The 16,903-nt window shown below is 41.9% G+C and overlaps 1 protein-coding gene and 1 pseudogene across 1 annotated transcript; both read left to right on the top strand.

The window, feature by feature from the left end:
• Positions 1–3,933: 3,933 nt before the first annotated feature.
• Purb (purine rich element binding protein B) lies at positions 3,934–12,409 on the top strand. The gene has a single exon (XM_071614483.1). The coding sequence runs from the start codon at positions 3,996–3,998 to the stop codon at positions 4,929–4,931; it is 936 nt and encodes a 311-aa protein (XP_071470584.1). The 5' UTR covers positions 3,934–3,995; the 3' UTR covers positions 4,932–12,409.
• A 2,585-nt stretch (positions 12,410–14,994) lies between these two features.
• On the top strand, positions 14,995–15,673 carry LOC114095216 (bcl-2 homologous antagonist/killer pseudogene; annotated as a pseudogene).
• The last annotated feature ends 1,230 nt before the right edge of the window (positions 15,674–16,903 follow it).

Below are 16,903 nucleotides of genomic sequence, written 5' to 3'. Positions count from 1 at the left end.
CTTACAGCTGTCAAGAGGAATAAAATGAAGAAAGAAATTTGACATTCCAAAGATGCATCAAAGCAGCACATTCTATTGTGCTCCATTATTGTGAATTATACTGAGAAGTACCTAACATCTGTAGCACTGGGAGCCTCTAGAAGTCTCAGCTCAGTACTGGATATAACCTTTATCCAAAGAACTCTTGCTCTTGAACATCATTGTCTGCTAAGGTCAGCCCCTGTCTCTACTCACTCAAGAATTTGCCTCAAAATATTCCTCCACTCCTCTCTGGTGGCCCCATGTTGTTTTTCAATCCTGACCCTCCTGCCCAGCCATGGCTAGTCCTTGCTAGCCTGGTTCATAGCAGTCATTTCCTCTTAACCATGGGCCCATCATTGGTCCCACTCCTTCCCACTCATGCTATCTTCTACCATGCATCATGTCCCCAAAGCACATACCCGAATGTACCATGCTCCTATTTATATAGTTATGGTGTGTCTCCCCCACCCAGTCACTCTTAACCAAGCCCAAACTCCCTGCTTGCAAAGTCAAGGGCCTCTATCAGCCCAGGTCCAGCTACCTCCAGTTCCATTGTTCACCATCCATTCCTCACAGACCCTGGGCTCCAGCCAAATCATATTCTCACCATCTGGGGACATATGTTCCCTCTGCCCAAAATAGCATATCCCTATCTCCACCTGTTGAGATCCATCCTTGAAGGATTATTCAATAAATAGTACTAGGACAATTGGTTACTCATTTGAAGGAAATTTTTTAGATTCTTCACTTCGTGCTACACATCAAAATGTATCCCAGATGAACTGGAGTTAAATATAAAACTATAATTACATATATTCAAAATAAAATCATAAAACGTCTCAAAAATGTGGGACTGGGGCTGTAGCTCAGCAGTTAAGTGCTTGCCTCGCATCCGTGAGGCACTGAGTTTGATCATCAGCACCACATTAAAAAAATAAATATATTTTTTAAAAAGTCTCTTAGTGGCTGGGGTGTGGCTCAGAAGTAAAACGCTTGCCTCCCAGGTGTGAGGTACTGGGTTTGATTCTCAGCACCACATAAAAGTAAATCAACAAAATAAAGATACTGCATCCATATACAACTAAAAAATATATTTTTAAAAAAGTCTCAAAAATGTGATTATTAAATATCTGAAAGGGGAGAAAATGCTAGGCTTTTATCAAAGAATAAAATTTCAAAAAAAAAAAACACAACAGATCTGACTCACTAAATAGAACTGACTCATTAAAACCAAACTGATAGGCTGGGGTTGTGGCTCAGTTGTAGAGTGCTTGCCTAGCACATGTGAGGCATTGCGTTCGATTCTCAGCACCACATATAAATAAATAAAATAAAGGTCCATTAACAACTTAAAAATATTTTTTAAAAAATGAACAGAAAGGTAGAGTCATTTGCTTGAACTGAATGTTGGGGTCTCTGACACAGGGAAATCAGAAATCAGAAAGTGGTTTGGTTAGCAAGTTACAGGAGATGGGTGCGTATCTTTCATGAATGTCTAGTGATACTTGACATTGCATTCCTTCCCTAAGAATTTGAAATGTTAAAATCCTCTCCAAGGGTAGATATGTACAAGACCCAAATTTGACTCTCCTTCTCCTAGAAGCTTGACATTAAACCCACCCTGTCTGCTGGAGGATCTCAACCTGATCTCCATACTTATTACCCTTTTCTGAACTCACTCCTGGGTCCACTTATTAAGTACTCACTATAATTTAGGTATTATGCTAAACATTTTTCAAGGATTATGTCTGACAATCCTACAAGGTATTTTCTTAAATGTAGATCTCCTGAATATCCTCTTTAATTTTTTCTTTTCCAAAACCAGTAACTACTTTATAGACGTATAATCTAAAATAAGCTGTATATATCAGTGACTTTTTGGCACATCTGTGAAACTACTACCACAAAATAAAACTTCCACCCTGAAAGTTCCCTGATGTCCCCGTCCAATCTATCCCTCCCTCTATGCCCAGGCCACTACTTATTTGCTTCCATACACACACAAACACACATATACACATGTACATATTCTTATATAAGGCTTCCAAGAAGGAATAAACTGGAGAAAGAAATTTGACATTCCAAAGATGCATCAAAGCAGCACATTTTAGCAGAGCAGTCTAGCAGAGCAGCTTGAGAATCTCAGACCAGCCCACCCCCACTAGGTGTGTGTGTGTGTGTGTGTGTATGTGTATATATATATGTGTATATATATATATATATATATACACACATATATATGTTTATACATTATTTTCTAATTTTTTAAAGTCATACAGTATGTTTTCTATGGACACACTTTTATTTTCCCTGGGTAAATACTTAGCAGTGGAACAATTAGGCATTATGGCAAGTATGTTCATAATTAACTGCCTAAACAATGTATCCAAGTATCAAAACATCACATGGTACCCTACACATAGGGACTATTACTATGTGCTAGTTAAAATTATTAAAAAACAACCTACTAAACTGTTTTCCAAAAATGTCACTTTACATTCCCACCAGCAGTATGAGAATTCCAGTTTCTCCACATCTTTGCCAACATTTGATTGTCAGTCTTTTTAAATTTTAGCCACTCTATCGTTTAGTGATATTTAATTATGATTTTAATTTACATTTCCCTAAGGATTAGTGATGCCAAGCATTGTTTCATTGTTCTTATCAACTACTGTATATCTTCAGTGGCAAAGTGTCTGTTAAAATATTTTGCCCATGTTTTTATACTGTGTCGTCTTGTTCGTAAGTTCTAAATGTTCTTTATATCTTCTGGTCACAGTCCTTTGTCAATTATTATTTGTTAATAACTACATTTAAGGATGAGGAAACTCTGGCTTGGGAAAATTAATAACTGGTCAATGTCACTTAGATTCAAATCCGGACCGTGAGACTGCAATGCTTCTTTTTCTTTGTCTACATTTCTTTGACACTATTTAAATGGAGCCTCTTTTTATTCTTTTTTGCACCTTAAAGCAAAAGGTCGCATCAAAGTTATTCACATCTATTGATAATGAAATTAAAGCCTAGCAGGGTTGATTTCCTTAACCCTTTAAAATGACTAGTAAGTGCATGGACAAGAAGAGCTTGTTTATTTAACTATGGATTCAAAAATCTCACGTCATTCAACTACCTTCTATATTTTACCCACGATCTTTCCAAATTGTGAATCTGATCACATATGAGATCTCTAGACTTGGGTGTGCACTACAGAGGGCCTTCCTTGAGCTATCATAACCTCCAATGTCACCTACGGTCACTCCACAGACCCAAACACCCCCACCCCAGCTGTCCTCAGCTCCCAGCGCAGATTCTGTGTCCCTATGTACTCCTTCCCATCTGCTAGGTAAGCTCTTCTCCAACCCCCGGGCCACCACAGCTTGTCCTTCAGTCTCGTGTCCTGACTCCTCTTAAGACTCACAGACCCATCAGCCCCCACTTCTGGCTGCTTCAAAGTACGTTTCAGCCCGGTTGCCGTAGAGCTCCAAGAACGGGGCTGTGTCCCGTCCACAGTGCAGCGGGACGTGGGGGCGGGAGCTGAAGGTGCCCGTAGGGCGAAGGGATAAGGACTTTATTCAGGTGTAACAAGAGAACGCGCCACAAGCACTAGGGCACAGAGGTAACTGGCCGATTACTCAGAGGCCAGCAAGGCCCACTCTCACCGAGCCTCCCGCCTGGCGCAGCCCGTGACGTCACACCTGCGCCGCGCCGTCGTGGCGCACGGCGCTTCCGGCCGAGAGGCGGTGGCGGGCGGGCGGAGTGACGTCACGGGAAACCGCGCGCCGGAAGCGGGCCGTGCTGCGCGGAAGCCGCGGGGGCGGGGCGCGGAGGCGATGGGGGGCGGCGGCGGCCGGCGATGAGCGGCGGGCGCGCGTGAGGAGCCGCGGGCGAGGCTGGGGGGCCCCCGGAGCGCGAGCCGCAGGGCGGAGGGCGGGGGCGCGAGCGCGGCGGGAGGCGGCGAGGCGGCGGCCGAGAAGATGGCGGACGGCGACAGCGGCAGCGAGCGCGGCGGCGGCGGGCCCGGCGGCTTCCAGCCCGCGCCTCGCGGCGGCGGCGAACAGGAGACGCAGGAGCTGGCCTCGAAACGGCTGGACATCCAGAACAAACGCTTCTACCTGGATGTGAAGCAGAACGCCAAAGGCCGCTTCCTCAAGATCGCTGAGGTGGGCGCGGGCGGCTCCAAGAGCCGTCTCACGCTGTCCATGGCGGTGGCCGCCGAGTTCCGTGACTCGCTGGGAGACTTCATCGAGCACTACGCGCAGCTGGGCCCCAGCAGCCCCGAGCAGCTGGCAGCGGGCGCCGAGGAGGGCGGCGGGCCGCGGCGCGCGCTGAAGAGCGAGTTCCTGGTGCGCGAGAACCGCAAGTACTACCTGGACCTGAAGGAGAACCAGCGCGGCCGCTTCCTGCGCATCCGCCAGACGGTCAATCGCGGCGGCGGCGGCTTCGGCGCGGGGCCCGGGCCCGGCGGCCTACAGAGCGGTCAGACCATCGCGCTGCCCGCACAGGGCCTCATCGAGTTCCGCGACGCGCTGGCCAAGCTCATCGACGACTACGGCGGTGAGGAGGACGAGCTGACCGGAGGTCCGGGGGGCGGCGTCGGCGGCCCCGGGGGCGGCCTATATGGGGAGCTCCCGGAGGGCACCTCCATCACGGTGGACTCCAAGCGCTTCTTCTTCGACGTGGGCTGCAACAAGTACGGGGTGTTTCTGCGTGTGAGCGAGGTGAAGCCGTCTTACCGCAACGCCATCACCGTGCCCTTCAAGGCCTGGGGCAAGTTCGGAGGCGCCTTTTGCCGGTATGCGGATGAGATGAAAGAAATCCAGGAGCGACAGAGGGATAAGCTTTATGAGCGCCGTGGTGGGGGCAGCGGCGGCGGCGACGAGTCCGAGGGTGAGGAGGTGGATGAGGATTGAAATGGGCAGCTTCCCCTACTGGCCTCCCCTACCCCACCACCATCCCCTTGGTTAGAAAGTTCCCTTTTCTGCTCACCTCCAGTGAGTTAGTGCAGAAGGGAACAAGGGAGGCTGCAAAGGGAGAAAGCAAAATAAAAAATAATATAGTTAAGAAAAATAACCGTAAAAGAACAGTCACGGACAATTAGAGAAAAGCAGTAAAGTTCCAAGGAACTGACAGCAACCTGCAAAGAGAGGACAACAGCGTCTCCTCACCCGCGCGAAAGTCTCAGCTTCTGTTGTTTCCCAACCGAGGTTCCTAAAGCCATCAGGATAACCCTGGAAGGGATAGATCTTCAAACGTCTGGGCCCAAAACACGTCTGAGTCACCCAGACCCACCCATTGATAAAGTTAAGTTTGTGTTGTACCTGGGTAATCTAAAGGTCTCTCCAGGCCTCACTATTGCAGTATCTATCCCTTCACATCCATTGAAATCAGCGTTTTGGATCTAGATCTTAATGGAATCCTTGAGAAGAAAGGCCTTTGCATTTACCCAGTTCTGAGGGTACAGGTTTATGAAAAGGAATGCAACTTCACATAATCATGGACAGGGCAAAAGAATTAAAGAAGCCATTGGAGAATATAGAAACAAATTGGATCCATTTTTTAAAAAATGGTTTTGCATGGAACCTGGACCAAGGCCCATGTCTTTTCTTTGCAGAATTGTTTTCCGGGATGCAGATAAATTCTGATATCAATGCTTGAACTAGAATCCATTACTAAAATAGTTTAAAAGTTTGCAAATTTTTTAAAAATAAAAATTTTACATTGGGGATTGCTGAGGTAGGCACAAGAAGTCAGGCATAAAGCACAAGGCAAACTGTTTGAGTGGATTGGTTGCTGCTCACTAAAGTTCTTCCCTTGATCTCTAAGTATGGAGGTCATTACCAAGAAATGGCTTAGGTATGAATGAGAGCCAGATCCCTATGGCTCCCATATGAGCCAGTGAATTATGGCTAATTCGGCTGTTACAGCCACTGGTTGGCTGCATTTTAAACCGTAAAACTTGACAAATACCTGTTAAAGGAACAGTGTGGCTACAAGCCTGAGCTTTAATGGAATATACATCCTCACAGAAAAGTTGGAAATAACCAAAACTGAAGTCTTAATTTACCTTCAGTTTAATCTGTGGATTTGTTCGATACTAAAGATCCTCAGGTCCAGAATTCCAGCATCATTTATTTTAAAATAAAATTTTAAGAACTTGATCCATTGTATCAGTACCTCACAATCAAAGTTGGCAAATGATGGATGAATGATTCAAGCAGTGCTCCCGGTGGAAGCTGAAATCCATCTGTGAATGGAACTGAAGTGAACGTGAATAAGCTGACTTTATCCTGGAAGCATTTTTATACCATCTTGAAATTTCAACAAACTGGCTTTTGCCAGTTTATCCAGCTGTCTTTCAAGAATAAAAGTTGGGGTTTTCAAGGATCGCCTCTTCTATATTTTAAAAGGATTTTCAGTAGAAATGATTTTTACTAATCAAGTTAATCCCAACCCCATCAAAAGGTATTCCTAAAAGTGTCATAGACCTAGGTAACTTTGAATTGAATGGGGGCTAATGTTCTTTCCAAAGTTTTCAGGTATTCTTTGTGTGACACCTTCTCAACCAGGAGGCAAGTAACCCCACCTCCACAATCTTAGTATTTTTTTTAACTGCATGCCTGCCCTTTATTTGAGCTGCCTTTTTAATTTATTGCATATCCTTTTTATTATCTTATTTTGGTATTATTCAATCTATACAATCTTTTTGTATTTATTGGGAAATAAGTAATATACAAAAAGGTCGTTTCATGTATTTGTGGCTGAGAGGGAGGGAAATAATTGTGTATATAAAATTAGGCTTTTTTAAAACATAGACTATGATTCAGAATATTGTTGATCTTAGATTTAAAAAAAAAAAAAAAGTGGAAGAGCCACAAACATTGGTGCCCTTTTCAGACTATTTCTCTACTCTCATCATCCACAGTAGAATTTTTAAACAGATTTTTTTAAAGCTTTTCTTTTAAATTTTTCTCCGTTGCAAAGAATGTTTCCTAAATTGTATGGGAGCAATAGTATTTTTGATGTTTTAATGACATCTGTATACTTGTACTGTATTTTGTACTACAAGGCAGCTGTTTTCAATAATGTCCTGCTGTATTTACCTATGTGTTTTGAGTGTTCATTTCTTTGCTGCGGAGAACAAATTCCTAGTTTTAGTAAAGGAGCTAAGAAGCTAGCATTAGGTTTGCAGAAACTTAAGTTTCAAACTCTGAGGCAGCAATGAAAATTAAGGTTGCAGCTATTAGTTGATTGCTGTAACTTTTTCCTTTTCAAACCATGTACAATTCCTGTATAGACCAACTTGTTTTCTTGCTTCAGTGGTGGTTCTGTTGCTCAGCTGCAGTGAGCCAGTTCAATTTTGCAAAGGTGCAGTACCTCTCCTTTTCAAGGGGTTGGTTTATTTTTTCTTTTCTTTTTGTTTGGCTGAATTGCAGTAACTAGCCTTGCCTTTCTATTCTGTAGAAATGACAGGGTCTTCACAATCCTTCACCAGTGGCTACTAAGCTATAATTAGCTGAATAGAAAGAATGTGGAAGTGGTCTGAGGCATATAGAGTATATGCCAAGAACACTACCATATATGGCATCAGCTTTGGTTACCAGAGAAATTTTCTTAGTCATTAGACCATATAACAGTAATATATCATATGTAAATCTTTAGATATCAATTTGAGAATCCTCCAAAAAAAGGAGCAAAGAATGCATAAGCTATGTGTTGGCAAAAGTAATTTATATTAAAATTTTGACCTGCCTATGTAAGATTAAGTGATAAATGTCATAGTGGTGGGTTTTTAAGTCTTAACCAATCTCTAAGGTTTATTTCTCCTGCAGGGGGTGGTTCATGGCCTCTCTTCCCACTGTAGGAAGATTGCAGAAGGATGTGGATTAATTGTAGCATTTCACTGATCCTTATTCCAGTGACTAGGGGCAATAGAAATCAGCAAAGTATAGAGATTCATTCATAAATATTAGCTTATTGAGAGAAATGGTCTTTGTTGGTTTCACTCAAATAATGGCATTGTATAAACTATGGGAAACAACCAGCTTTTTTGTTTTGTTATTCAACTGCTACTATGAACTATTTAGAGGTTGTGTTTTAATCTGGCAAACATCCCAGATAATCAAAATAGTATATTCCTGAAAAGCAGGGAACTAAAACTCCTTTTAAAATAATTGGTGGAAGGTTTGTTTCTCAAACTACCATTGCTACAGAGACGAGAATTCAACTTTTAGGAACAGAATCAAGAGTAAAAATCTGTGAAGAGATCTTATTACTCCTTTCTGGTTTCTATTGTCCTTACCCATCATTTTAGCAAGTGGAACAGCAGTTCTAGTCAGCAAGTTTTTCAGTGCATATGCTGCACAAATCAAAATATAAATCTATATGGCACCAAAAATCTTTAAGTGAAAACCAAACCAAAAACCCAGACACCCTATGTAACTGTTGGAGGCATGTAGGTGGTATAAATGACTGTAGCTGTGATACACACATGGCTACTTGTCATGTCACTTTCCATAATTATTTACTGCAAAATGATTGAGAGGCTTTTGGTGCAGGCAGCCATTAACCTGATTCCTTTGTTACCTCTGGATCACTGTGCAGTAAATTGCAGGTCTTTTTAAGAGATTCAAGCTTCGGTTTTCTCAAAACAAAACAATTATCCTGTCTTATCTGAAAATGCAGGGTTGTGGGCAAAAGAGGCTGGTTATAATAATGCCCTCATATTGAGTGGTCTGTAAACGGCTGCACACTTCAGGCACTAGTTGCTGAGGATGCTTTGTTAAATGTGACCTTGACTGGCTTTACAGGGGTGTAGAATGTAATCTACACAAGATGACTGTTTGCATCTACCTTGCTCTCGAGGTTGATGAAATTAAGAAGCTGGAGTGTGTAAGCCATGCACATAAGTATTCTTCACTGTAAATTTTGTTTTCATTTTTAACCCAATTATGGTACTTTGTCCAATGCACAACTGATCTCTCAGTAGATATTCATTTGAAAATAGTGTGGCCTTGATCAGTGAGAAGGGGAAGGAGAGAAGTGACTTTTTTGCTTATGTAGAAATGACTTGTTTGCTAAGAGTTGTTATTCTGTAGCACTCTTAGTATAATGTGTTTGATCAGTCTCCTTTTTGATTGGGGAACGTTAATGTTTTTGACCCTGGAGTTAATTCAATTGAGTTTTCTTCTATTTTTAGGAAGTATCAGAATTGCTCTGATGAATGACAAAGTTGACTGCTTTGATGTCCAATCTCAGGTTTTAGAATTTAGTGGTGAAAAAATCCACTATTATTAATTCTCAAAACAGTTTTAATTTAGTGTACCCTAAAAATTACATGCATAAGGCCTGTTCAGAGAGCAGAGCCTTCATCTTTTTGCTCCTTTTCCACTTTGTATAATCACTTGAAAAAGTGTCAAGTGATTTTGCATTGTATATTTCCATTTTAACCCTGACACAGTTCTCAAAGATAAAGCACTTTTTGATCATGAAATACATGGAATCCTTGTGTGATGTGGATCATGGTTTCTCAGGCTCCCCTAGATAATCTGCTTATGAATATTGTTCTGACTCTATGTAAGAAGAGTAGAAATCTTTGCTAGTGTTAGAAAGTTTGTATTATTGATCCAGAATGCATTTTGCTAGTTTCCAATGGATGGGAGAGTAAATAATGCTGCATTCACAAATTAATAAGTTACTTTCCCTTGAGCCTTAAGGTAACTTTTTCTTTTCTGTCAACAACAGCACTGAAGTTATGGTAAATGAATGAGATTATCAGTTTTCAGGGTTAGTTTTAGAGTACTGTAAATCAATTAGCTGTCTTCCTAAAGAGTTAAAACTCCCATTCAATATACTGAATAATGAGTGTGGGGGTGGGGCGGGGGGGGATAGTTTGTAGAAAAGAAAAAAGAAAAAAAGAACCATGTTTACCTTAAGATATAGACTCAAAAGAGAAAAAGTTCATGTCATATGTCCCACTTGAAATTCCAGATAGTAAGGTGGAAATGTGAATTATAACTTCATTTCCCATTTTTAACTTAGAAAAACAGACATTAATTTTCAAATGTTAGCCCCGGAAGTTTCAAGAAATAGCTGGACTCTTGAATGGTGAGTTCTGTTGATATATCTGATTTTGCTATTTAAAGTCACCTTTCCCAGTCCTCAGTTTCAAAACCTAGTCTTTATTACTAATGGATTTTACACACTTTAACAAATATGATCCATTTGTCAGTACTGAAAATTTGGAAACAGAAAAATTGCATCCCAAAGACCTATACCCTAATGATTCCCAATTGATATCTGTACCCCTGACTAAGTAAGGCCTTTTTGAATGTATTTTATATTTTTGGATGTAGGGAATATGCCATCAGTGTAATCACCTCTATTCACAATCTTTTACTTTCACTTGAAAATCTAACTCATGCCTCTTTAATTAGACATTCCATTTGAGATAGGTAGACCTATATTGAAACAACAGCAAATTCCATATTGATGGTTTCACTTTTCAGTAAGACTTCTAATAAAGGGAGAGCAGAGCTTCATTAGAAGCTAAAAACTATCATTTTTTCCCCATAAGTAATTCTAACAAAGTTTCATGAAATATTTTAATTAACAGAAATTTTGAATAGGCAAATTTTATTTCCCTGTGTTGTATCTAATACCCAGTAACTTGGATAAAAGGTGGCTGATCATACCTTTTTTTGTGTGTGTGCGATGAAATGTGGGTCCAGTGTACTAGAGAGAAAGTAATAGACCTGTTTGGTGTCCACTAGCATATTACAGAAGGCATGAGTTTAACCTTTTTTTTCCTACCTTCAATAACTTTAATGGCTGAGTCTTTCAAGAAAAATTAGTTAGACCATATATTAAAGGCAAAATGTTTTGTACACTGTGTTGCAAGATCAGGCTGGTTAGTAAAATCTTAATATTTGGAAATAAAATAGCAAGTGGTTTGTTTCTTCCCCCTTTAAAATTTCTTTTTAAAAAGCAAAAATGTAGGAAGAGCCTCAAGAAAATTAAAGAACATAATTATGTCAGTAAATGCGTTTGTGTTGTAGGAATTTGGGAGTTTCATTTTAAACTGATATTAGGCATAAGCCCTTTTCTCCCAGCCCACGTCTCCCCTGTGTACAAAAGTTCTCAGAATTTCTAAAAGCCAATATATAACCGCAAAAATCTAGAAAGTGACTTTAAATCAGTATCAATATACATTATAGAGAGTCCATGGTTTTGCACATTTTGGTAGCAGGCAAGTTTATTTGAGTTATTTTTCAGTGACTTATATGAATAGTAACTATTATCAACAGTGTATTTGAACTTTTTTTCTGAAGTCTAGAATAATTTTATTAGTTGGCATTTATTCTTCCTTTTGAATCTTCATGCAAATGTGTTTCCAAAATCACTTTATAAAATCCCCTGTCTTCTGATATAGCTCCAGATAACACACTTTCTGTTTAATAGAAATCTTCACTGCCAATCATGTCTACCAGTGACTTCCTTAGACTAGGCTCTTCACTCCAAAGCTGGGACTGGTGTCCTGCCAGTAGAGAATCTACAGAAATAATTTGAATGATTTAAAACCAAATCTTGGTAGCAGGAGACAGCTTCCTGATCTAGATGTACAATTAAGAGTTTAGGTTGGAAATTACTTTAAAAGGGTTTTTTTGGGGGGAGGGGGGAGGATGTCGTCAGTCTCTGTAAATACCAACATGCTTATTATGCATTGTAAACCAAGTGTGTATGCCTATGTATAAATTTGTAGAGCTGATTTCTGCTTCAAGTGAAGCTGCACCTTTAATTTTATAAGGTCCCCTCCACCTGTAACCCTAAATGTTTGTAAATAGAACACTAAAATTTGTAGTGATAGGATCAATTTGGGAATATCTGCTGAGAGACCAAAAAGTTCATTTTTTTAAGTACCTTGGTTAAAGAGTAAAGATTATTCCTCTTGCTTATTTTTTAAAAGAAGAATGCACTTTAACAAACATAGAGCTGCATGGGCAATTCAAACAAATCCGTGAAGTGCAGTACCCATTCAGAAATCACACTTCCTGAAAACCGTTCAAAAGCAGAGTCCAGACGGGCTGTTGATCTCACTGCCTGTAGGTTGAAGCTCAGATTCTAATCAATTTTTGAGACGAGCAGGGCTGCTTCAAAAGAGCAATGTGAATACAGCCAGAAGCTTCAGACAGGTCTGTAAAATGGCGGGTCCCGTATTTACCACTAACTAGCAAAACTGACAGAAAAAAACTCATAGAGAAAAAAGTTTAAGAATCCTTCCTGCTGGTGTGCACTCCTTACAATAGCAGACTTTTGCAAATGGAGTTTTACAGTCTATATTTAAAAATTGTATGTTTGTAACAAATAAAGTATGCAGAAAAGTGAATGACAATTTTGTGCCAGTGTCTCTTATTTAAGGAATTACATGGTGATTGGGGGTTGGAGAATACCATCTGTGGAGGCTCACGAATGGGTATGATTTTGAGGGAGTTCCCACATGCTGTGACTTGAAAATCATTGCCCATTTTATCTGAACTATAGCCGGTTCTAGAACTTCTGAGTTCCTATAACACTTTACTAGTAAGCAGGTTAGTTTTGTGCTTTAGTCTGAAATCCAAACAGGCCACTTTCACCGTTTTTCCTGTCATTTATAATAGCTACAAAAAAAAAAAAATGCTGTCCCAGACATTCCCATATTTTTCAATATTATAATTGCATAAGAGGCAGTTACAATATTGAAAAAGGAAAATTGAAATTATGTCCCTAGATTTGTCCAGAGAATCTCAAACTTTGGTCTCGGGAACTCCTTTACACTGAATACCCCAAGATTTTATCTTTCTAACATGTTAGAAATTGAAAAATTTTCAAGACAATAGCACACATTCCACTCACTATCAGAGCAATGGTTTGAATTTTTTAAATGTGGTATTTGTCACTGCCTTAGTTAAGGAACATATAGTCACACTGTGGCCTGAAGAGCTACCTCGTAGCCAGTGCCTCAAGAAATAGGAAGGAATTTTTTGTAGTTTGGGTTTGTTAAATTTGTAAGCTAGGTTCTATCCCTGACTGTTCAAAACTTCTAGTGTGATTCTGTGTATCTTTCACATATAAAAATTCTTAAGGTCTGAAGGAGTGTTCAGCCTCACAGAGAAGCCAGTGGGAGTTGAGAAAGGAGAGCCACCTAGTGGTCAGTATCAAAATCTTAAAATAACCATTCTTAGGTCAGAATTTGTCATTCAATTAATAATTGGGTAGCTATAGTAGGTGTGGAACATGTGGTCTGTAGTTCAAATGGAACCTTCGGTTAAAGAGATACGGAGAAGGTTTTGTTAAGAACAGTCTCCTGGGTTGGTGATATGGCTCAGTGGTATGGCATGAGGCCTGGATTCAATCCCCAGCACTACCACTAAAAAAACAAGTTAGGCAATTCCTGACCCAGGCCTTAATTCCTTTCAAGAGAGCCCCATTGAAACTATAAAATGAATATTCTTCTCACAAGATGTAACTTATCTTCCATGTCCATGGTACTTTATGTAGCCTTCTCAGTAGACCCAATTAAGTTCTCCATATTAGTAACGAGGGAACATACATCCAAGCCAGCTCTCTTAACCTGTTATCTGAAACAATGCTGCCACAGAAAGGGCAAACTTCTCATTCCTTCCTATGCTGTGCGTTTGAGATAACACACAAATCCACAGGTATTCCACAAAACTCTGCAGAACCTCAGATACTGCAGAAAGGCAGGCAGACATAGAAACTATGGGTCCCACTTAGCAACGTTTTCCAGATAAGGTATCTGATTTAAAAAAAAAAAAATAGTTCCCCAAGGTAAAAGAGAGCATGCTGATTTGATTCAGTTGGACCAAAGATCAATAAAGAAAATGCTATTGTCTTCTATCAGAGTGAATGGCCTAGAATACCCAACTCAATTTAAAGTACCAGTTTGTACCTTTAACAGTTTATATTAAATCATGTTTTTCTTTACCCAGGCCAAATGGTTCTAAAGTCACATTGCAAAAAACAGAAACTCACTATATAATTGTGATAAGGAGAAAGACCTAAAAATAACCTTTTCTCCTACCTTTACCCCATCCTTGGTCTCTAACCAAGAAATAGTCAAGTTAATAAATACGAATAACAATAGTCCATTTATTCAACCACAGACCAGAAGTCCCACCCGTAATCTGTGGAATTGAGATTGCAGAGGATGGACTAAGTCTCTCAAGCCTGTAGGAATCACAGGTCTGGCCTGAGACACACCATCACAGAGACTTCTTCATCTTCAGGACTCTTTCAGGAAGCTCTCCAAGCAGCCCCAGCTGTCCTCCCACTCTTGAAATCAGCCTATCCTTTACCTCAGTTATTCAGTACCCACTTATAATTGATGGGCACTTACTTTCTTCCTTCCTCCTCCGACCCCTTGCCCACTTTCCCCTGCCCTGGTCTCTTTCTCTGTTTCAGTTTCTCTGTAGTTATATTCTCCAAATTTTTTAAATTACAGAATTAATGCATATTCATTTTAACAAATGTGAATATTATAGAATAACCATAAAGAACCAGATGAATATGCCCTCTTTCTCTAAACCCATTCCTTAAGGATAAGCGTTGTTTTTAAACAATTTAGCACACATTCTTTCAAAAAATTTTGGTGGAGGATTTTTTAAATCTCAACAATGTTAAGCGGTCATCACATTTATGTGATGTGTACTGACATGCTGAGAAAACTTATTAACTAAATAAGTTAATTGATAAAGACTTCATATTAGGCACATTGATGGCCATTTCCTAAAGTGTTTTCTAATGCATGCTTTATCATTAAACTGTGTCATAAGATCCACAACTCTCAAGCAAGGGCTGCATCCTGACACCAGGAATGCACTGACACCGGTTCCTGGAAGCTGAGCCGAAACCCTGCCGCTGGGAGCAGCCACCAGCCCTTGGGGACCTTCGGCCTTGGCCCTGCTGAGCATTCGGCTCTGGACCAGAGACTGGACAGGCTGACACTGTCCTCTACTGAGACCTGAAAAATGGCATCCAGGCAAGGCCCAGGTCCTCCCAGTGAGGAATGCGGAGAGCCGACCTCCGATTCTGAGCAGCAGGTAGCCCGGGACAAGGAGGAGGTTTTCCGAGCTACGTTTACTACCGTCACCGACAGAAGCAGGAGGCTGAGGGGGCAGCTGCCCCTGTTGACCCAGAGATGGTCGCCTTGGCCCTAGAACCTACCAGTACCATGGGGCAGGTGGGTCGGCAGCTCGCTGTGATTGGTGACGACATCAACCAGCGCTATGACTCCGAGTTCCAGAGCATGCTTGAACAACTACAACCTACAGCTGCGAATGCCTATGAACTCTTCACCAAGATCGCCTCCAGCCTGTTTGAGAGTGGCATCAACTGGGGCTGTGTGGTGGCTCTCCTGGGCTTTGGCTATCGCCTGGCCTTACATATCTACCAGCGTGGCCTGACAGGCTTTCTGGGCCAGGTGACCAGCTTCGTGGCCGACTTCATGTTGCATCGCTGCATTGCCGGGTGGATCGTGCAGAGAGAAGGCTGGGTGGCAGCCCTGGACTTGGGTAACGGCCCAATCCGAAATGTGCTGATGGTTCTGGCTGTGGTTCTGCTGGGCCAGTTTGTGGTATGAAGATTCTTCAAGTCATGACTTCTGGGGGGCCCTTTGGGGTCCAAGTGGGGACCCCTGACTGGATTTTAGCCAAAACTCCCTCCCCTCTCCCCTGCATGGGTTCCCCCCAAGAGTACAGAAGCTTTAGTAAGTGGGCATTCCAGCAGAGGACCCCGTCCAGGGGTTATTCAGGCTACACAGGTACCCCAACATTGCATGGTGCTAATGGGCCCCATCTCTGTTTAGTCCTTTTTTTTAAGATATATATATATATATATATAGAGAGAGAGAGAGAGAGAGAGAGAGAGAGAGAGAGAATTTTTTAGTATTTATTTTTTAGTTTTCGGTGGACACAACAAATTTATTTTATTTATATTTTTTATGTGGTGCTGAGGATCAAACCCAGCACCCCACATATGCCAGGCGAGCGCGTTACCACTTGAGCCACATCCCCAGCCCCTTAGTCCTATCTTTAGGGGGCTGGGGAGACTGATACCTTAGGGAGGCAAGAGGCTGGGAACCACTTCTTCCCAGGAAGTTCTAAAGGTTTTAGCTTTTTATATACCCTTGGGAGGACCCATCCTCTTTCCTACCACTCTGTCCAAGGTCAGGATATCTAGGGTATGCTGGTCAGTGGATCAACCCTGTGCCCCCAGGACTCAGCTATTCTGGAAGATCAGAGCCTGAGAGGTGGGACTTGAGCACAGTCCTGGCCCTCCCTAAACATGGCTCCCAGGAGCAGGACTGGTTGGTGTAGGGGGTCAAGGTCCTGCTCAGCTCTCCTCCTGCTCCCACTCCCCCACACCATGTTGGCCTTGTAGTTGGACTCTCAAGGATTCTGGACCTGGGGTGTGAGGCAGAGGTAGGATTGGAGGTGGCAGTGCAGATTAGAATGTTCTGAACATATCCATCAGGACCCTCCAAGCCTGCCACCCACCCACCCCCAGGTCCTCTCAATTCTTCCCTTTCCCCTCACCTGAAAACCACTTGCTTCCAATCCAGTCACTACAGGTAAAGACTCCTCTGGGTCCTTGGGTGAGCAGGTGTGCTGAGGCCCCTGCTTGCCAGTTGCAGGGCCTAGGGCTTGGTTTATTTTAAGAAAAAGGAGTAGAGAGCTCAGAGGCAGTGTCTGAGTAGGAGAGGGTCTTTATCATCAGGAGCCATCCTGAAGCTGGAATTGCCTCATGGCCTGGGCACAATGTAATCCCACACTCCATGCTCCTTGCCTGCCTAGGCCCTTCCCGGAGGCAGTGGCAGTACCTTCTCTAT

This window comes from Marmota flaviventris, chromosome 1 (assembly GCF_047511675.1).
Source record: "Marmota flaviventris isolate mMarFla1 chromosome 1, mMarFla1.hap1, whole genome shotgun sequence".
Taxonomy (NCBI): domain Eukaryota; kingdom Metazoa; phylum Chordata; class Mammalia; order Rodentia; family Sciuridae; genus Marmota; species Marmota flaviventris.
Note: the sequence above shows the minus strand (reverse complement) of the source record. Positions and strands in the feature narration are given on the sequence as shown.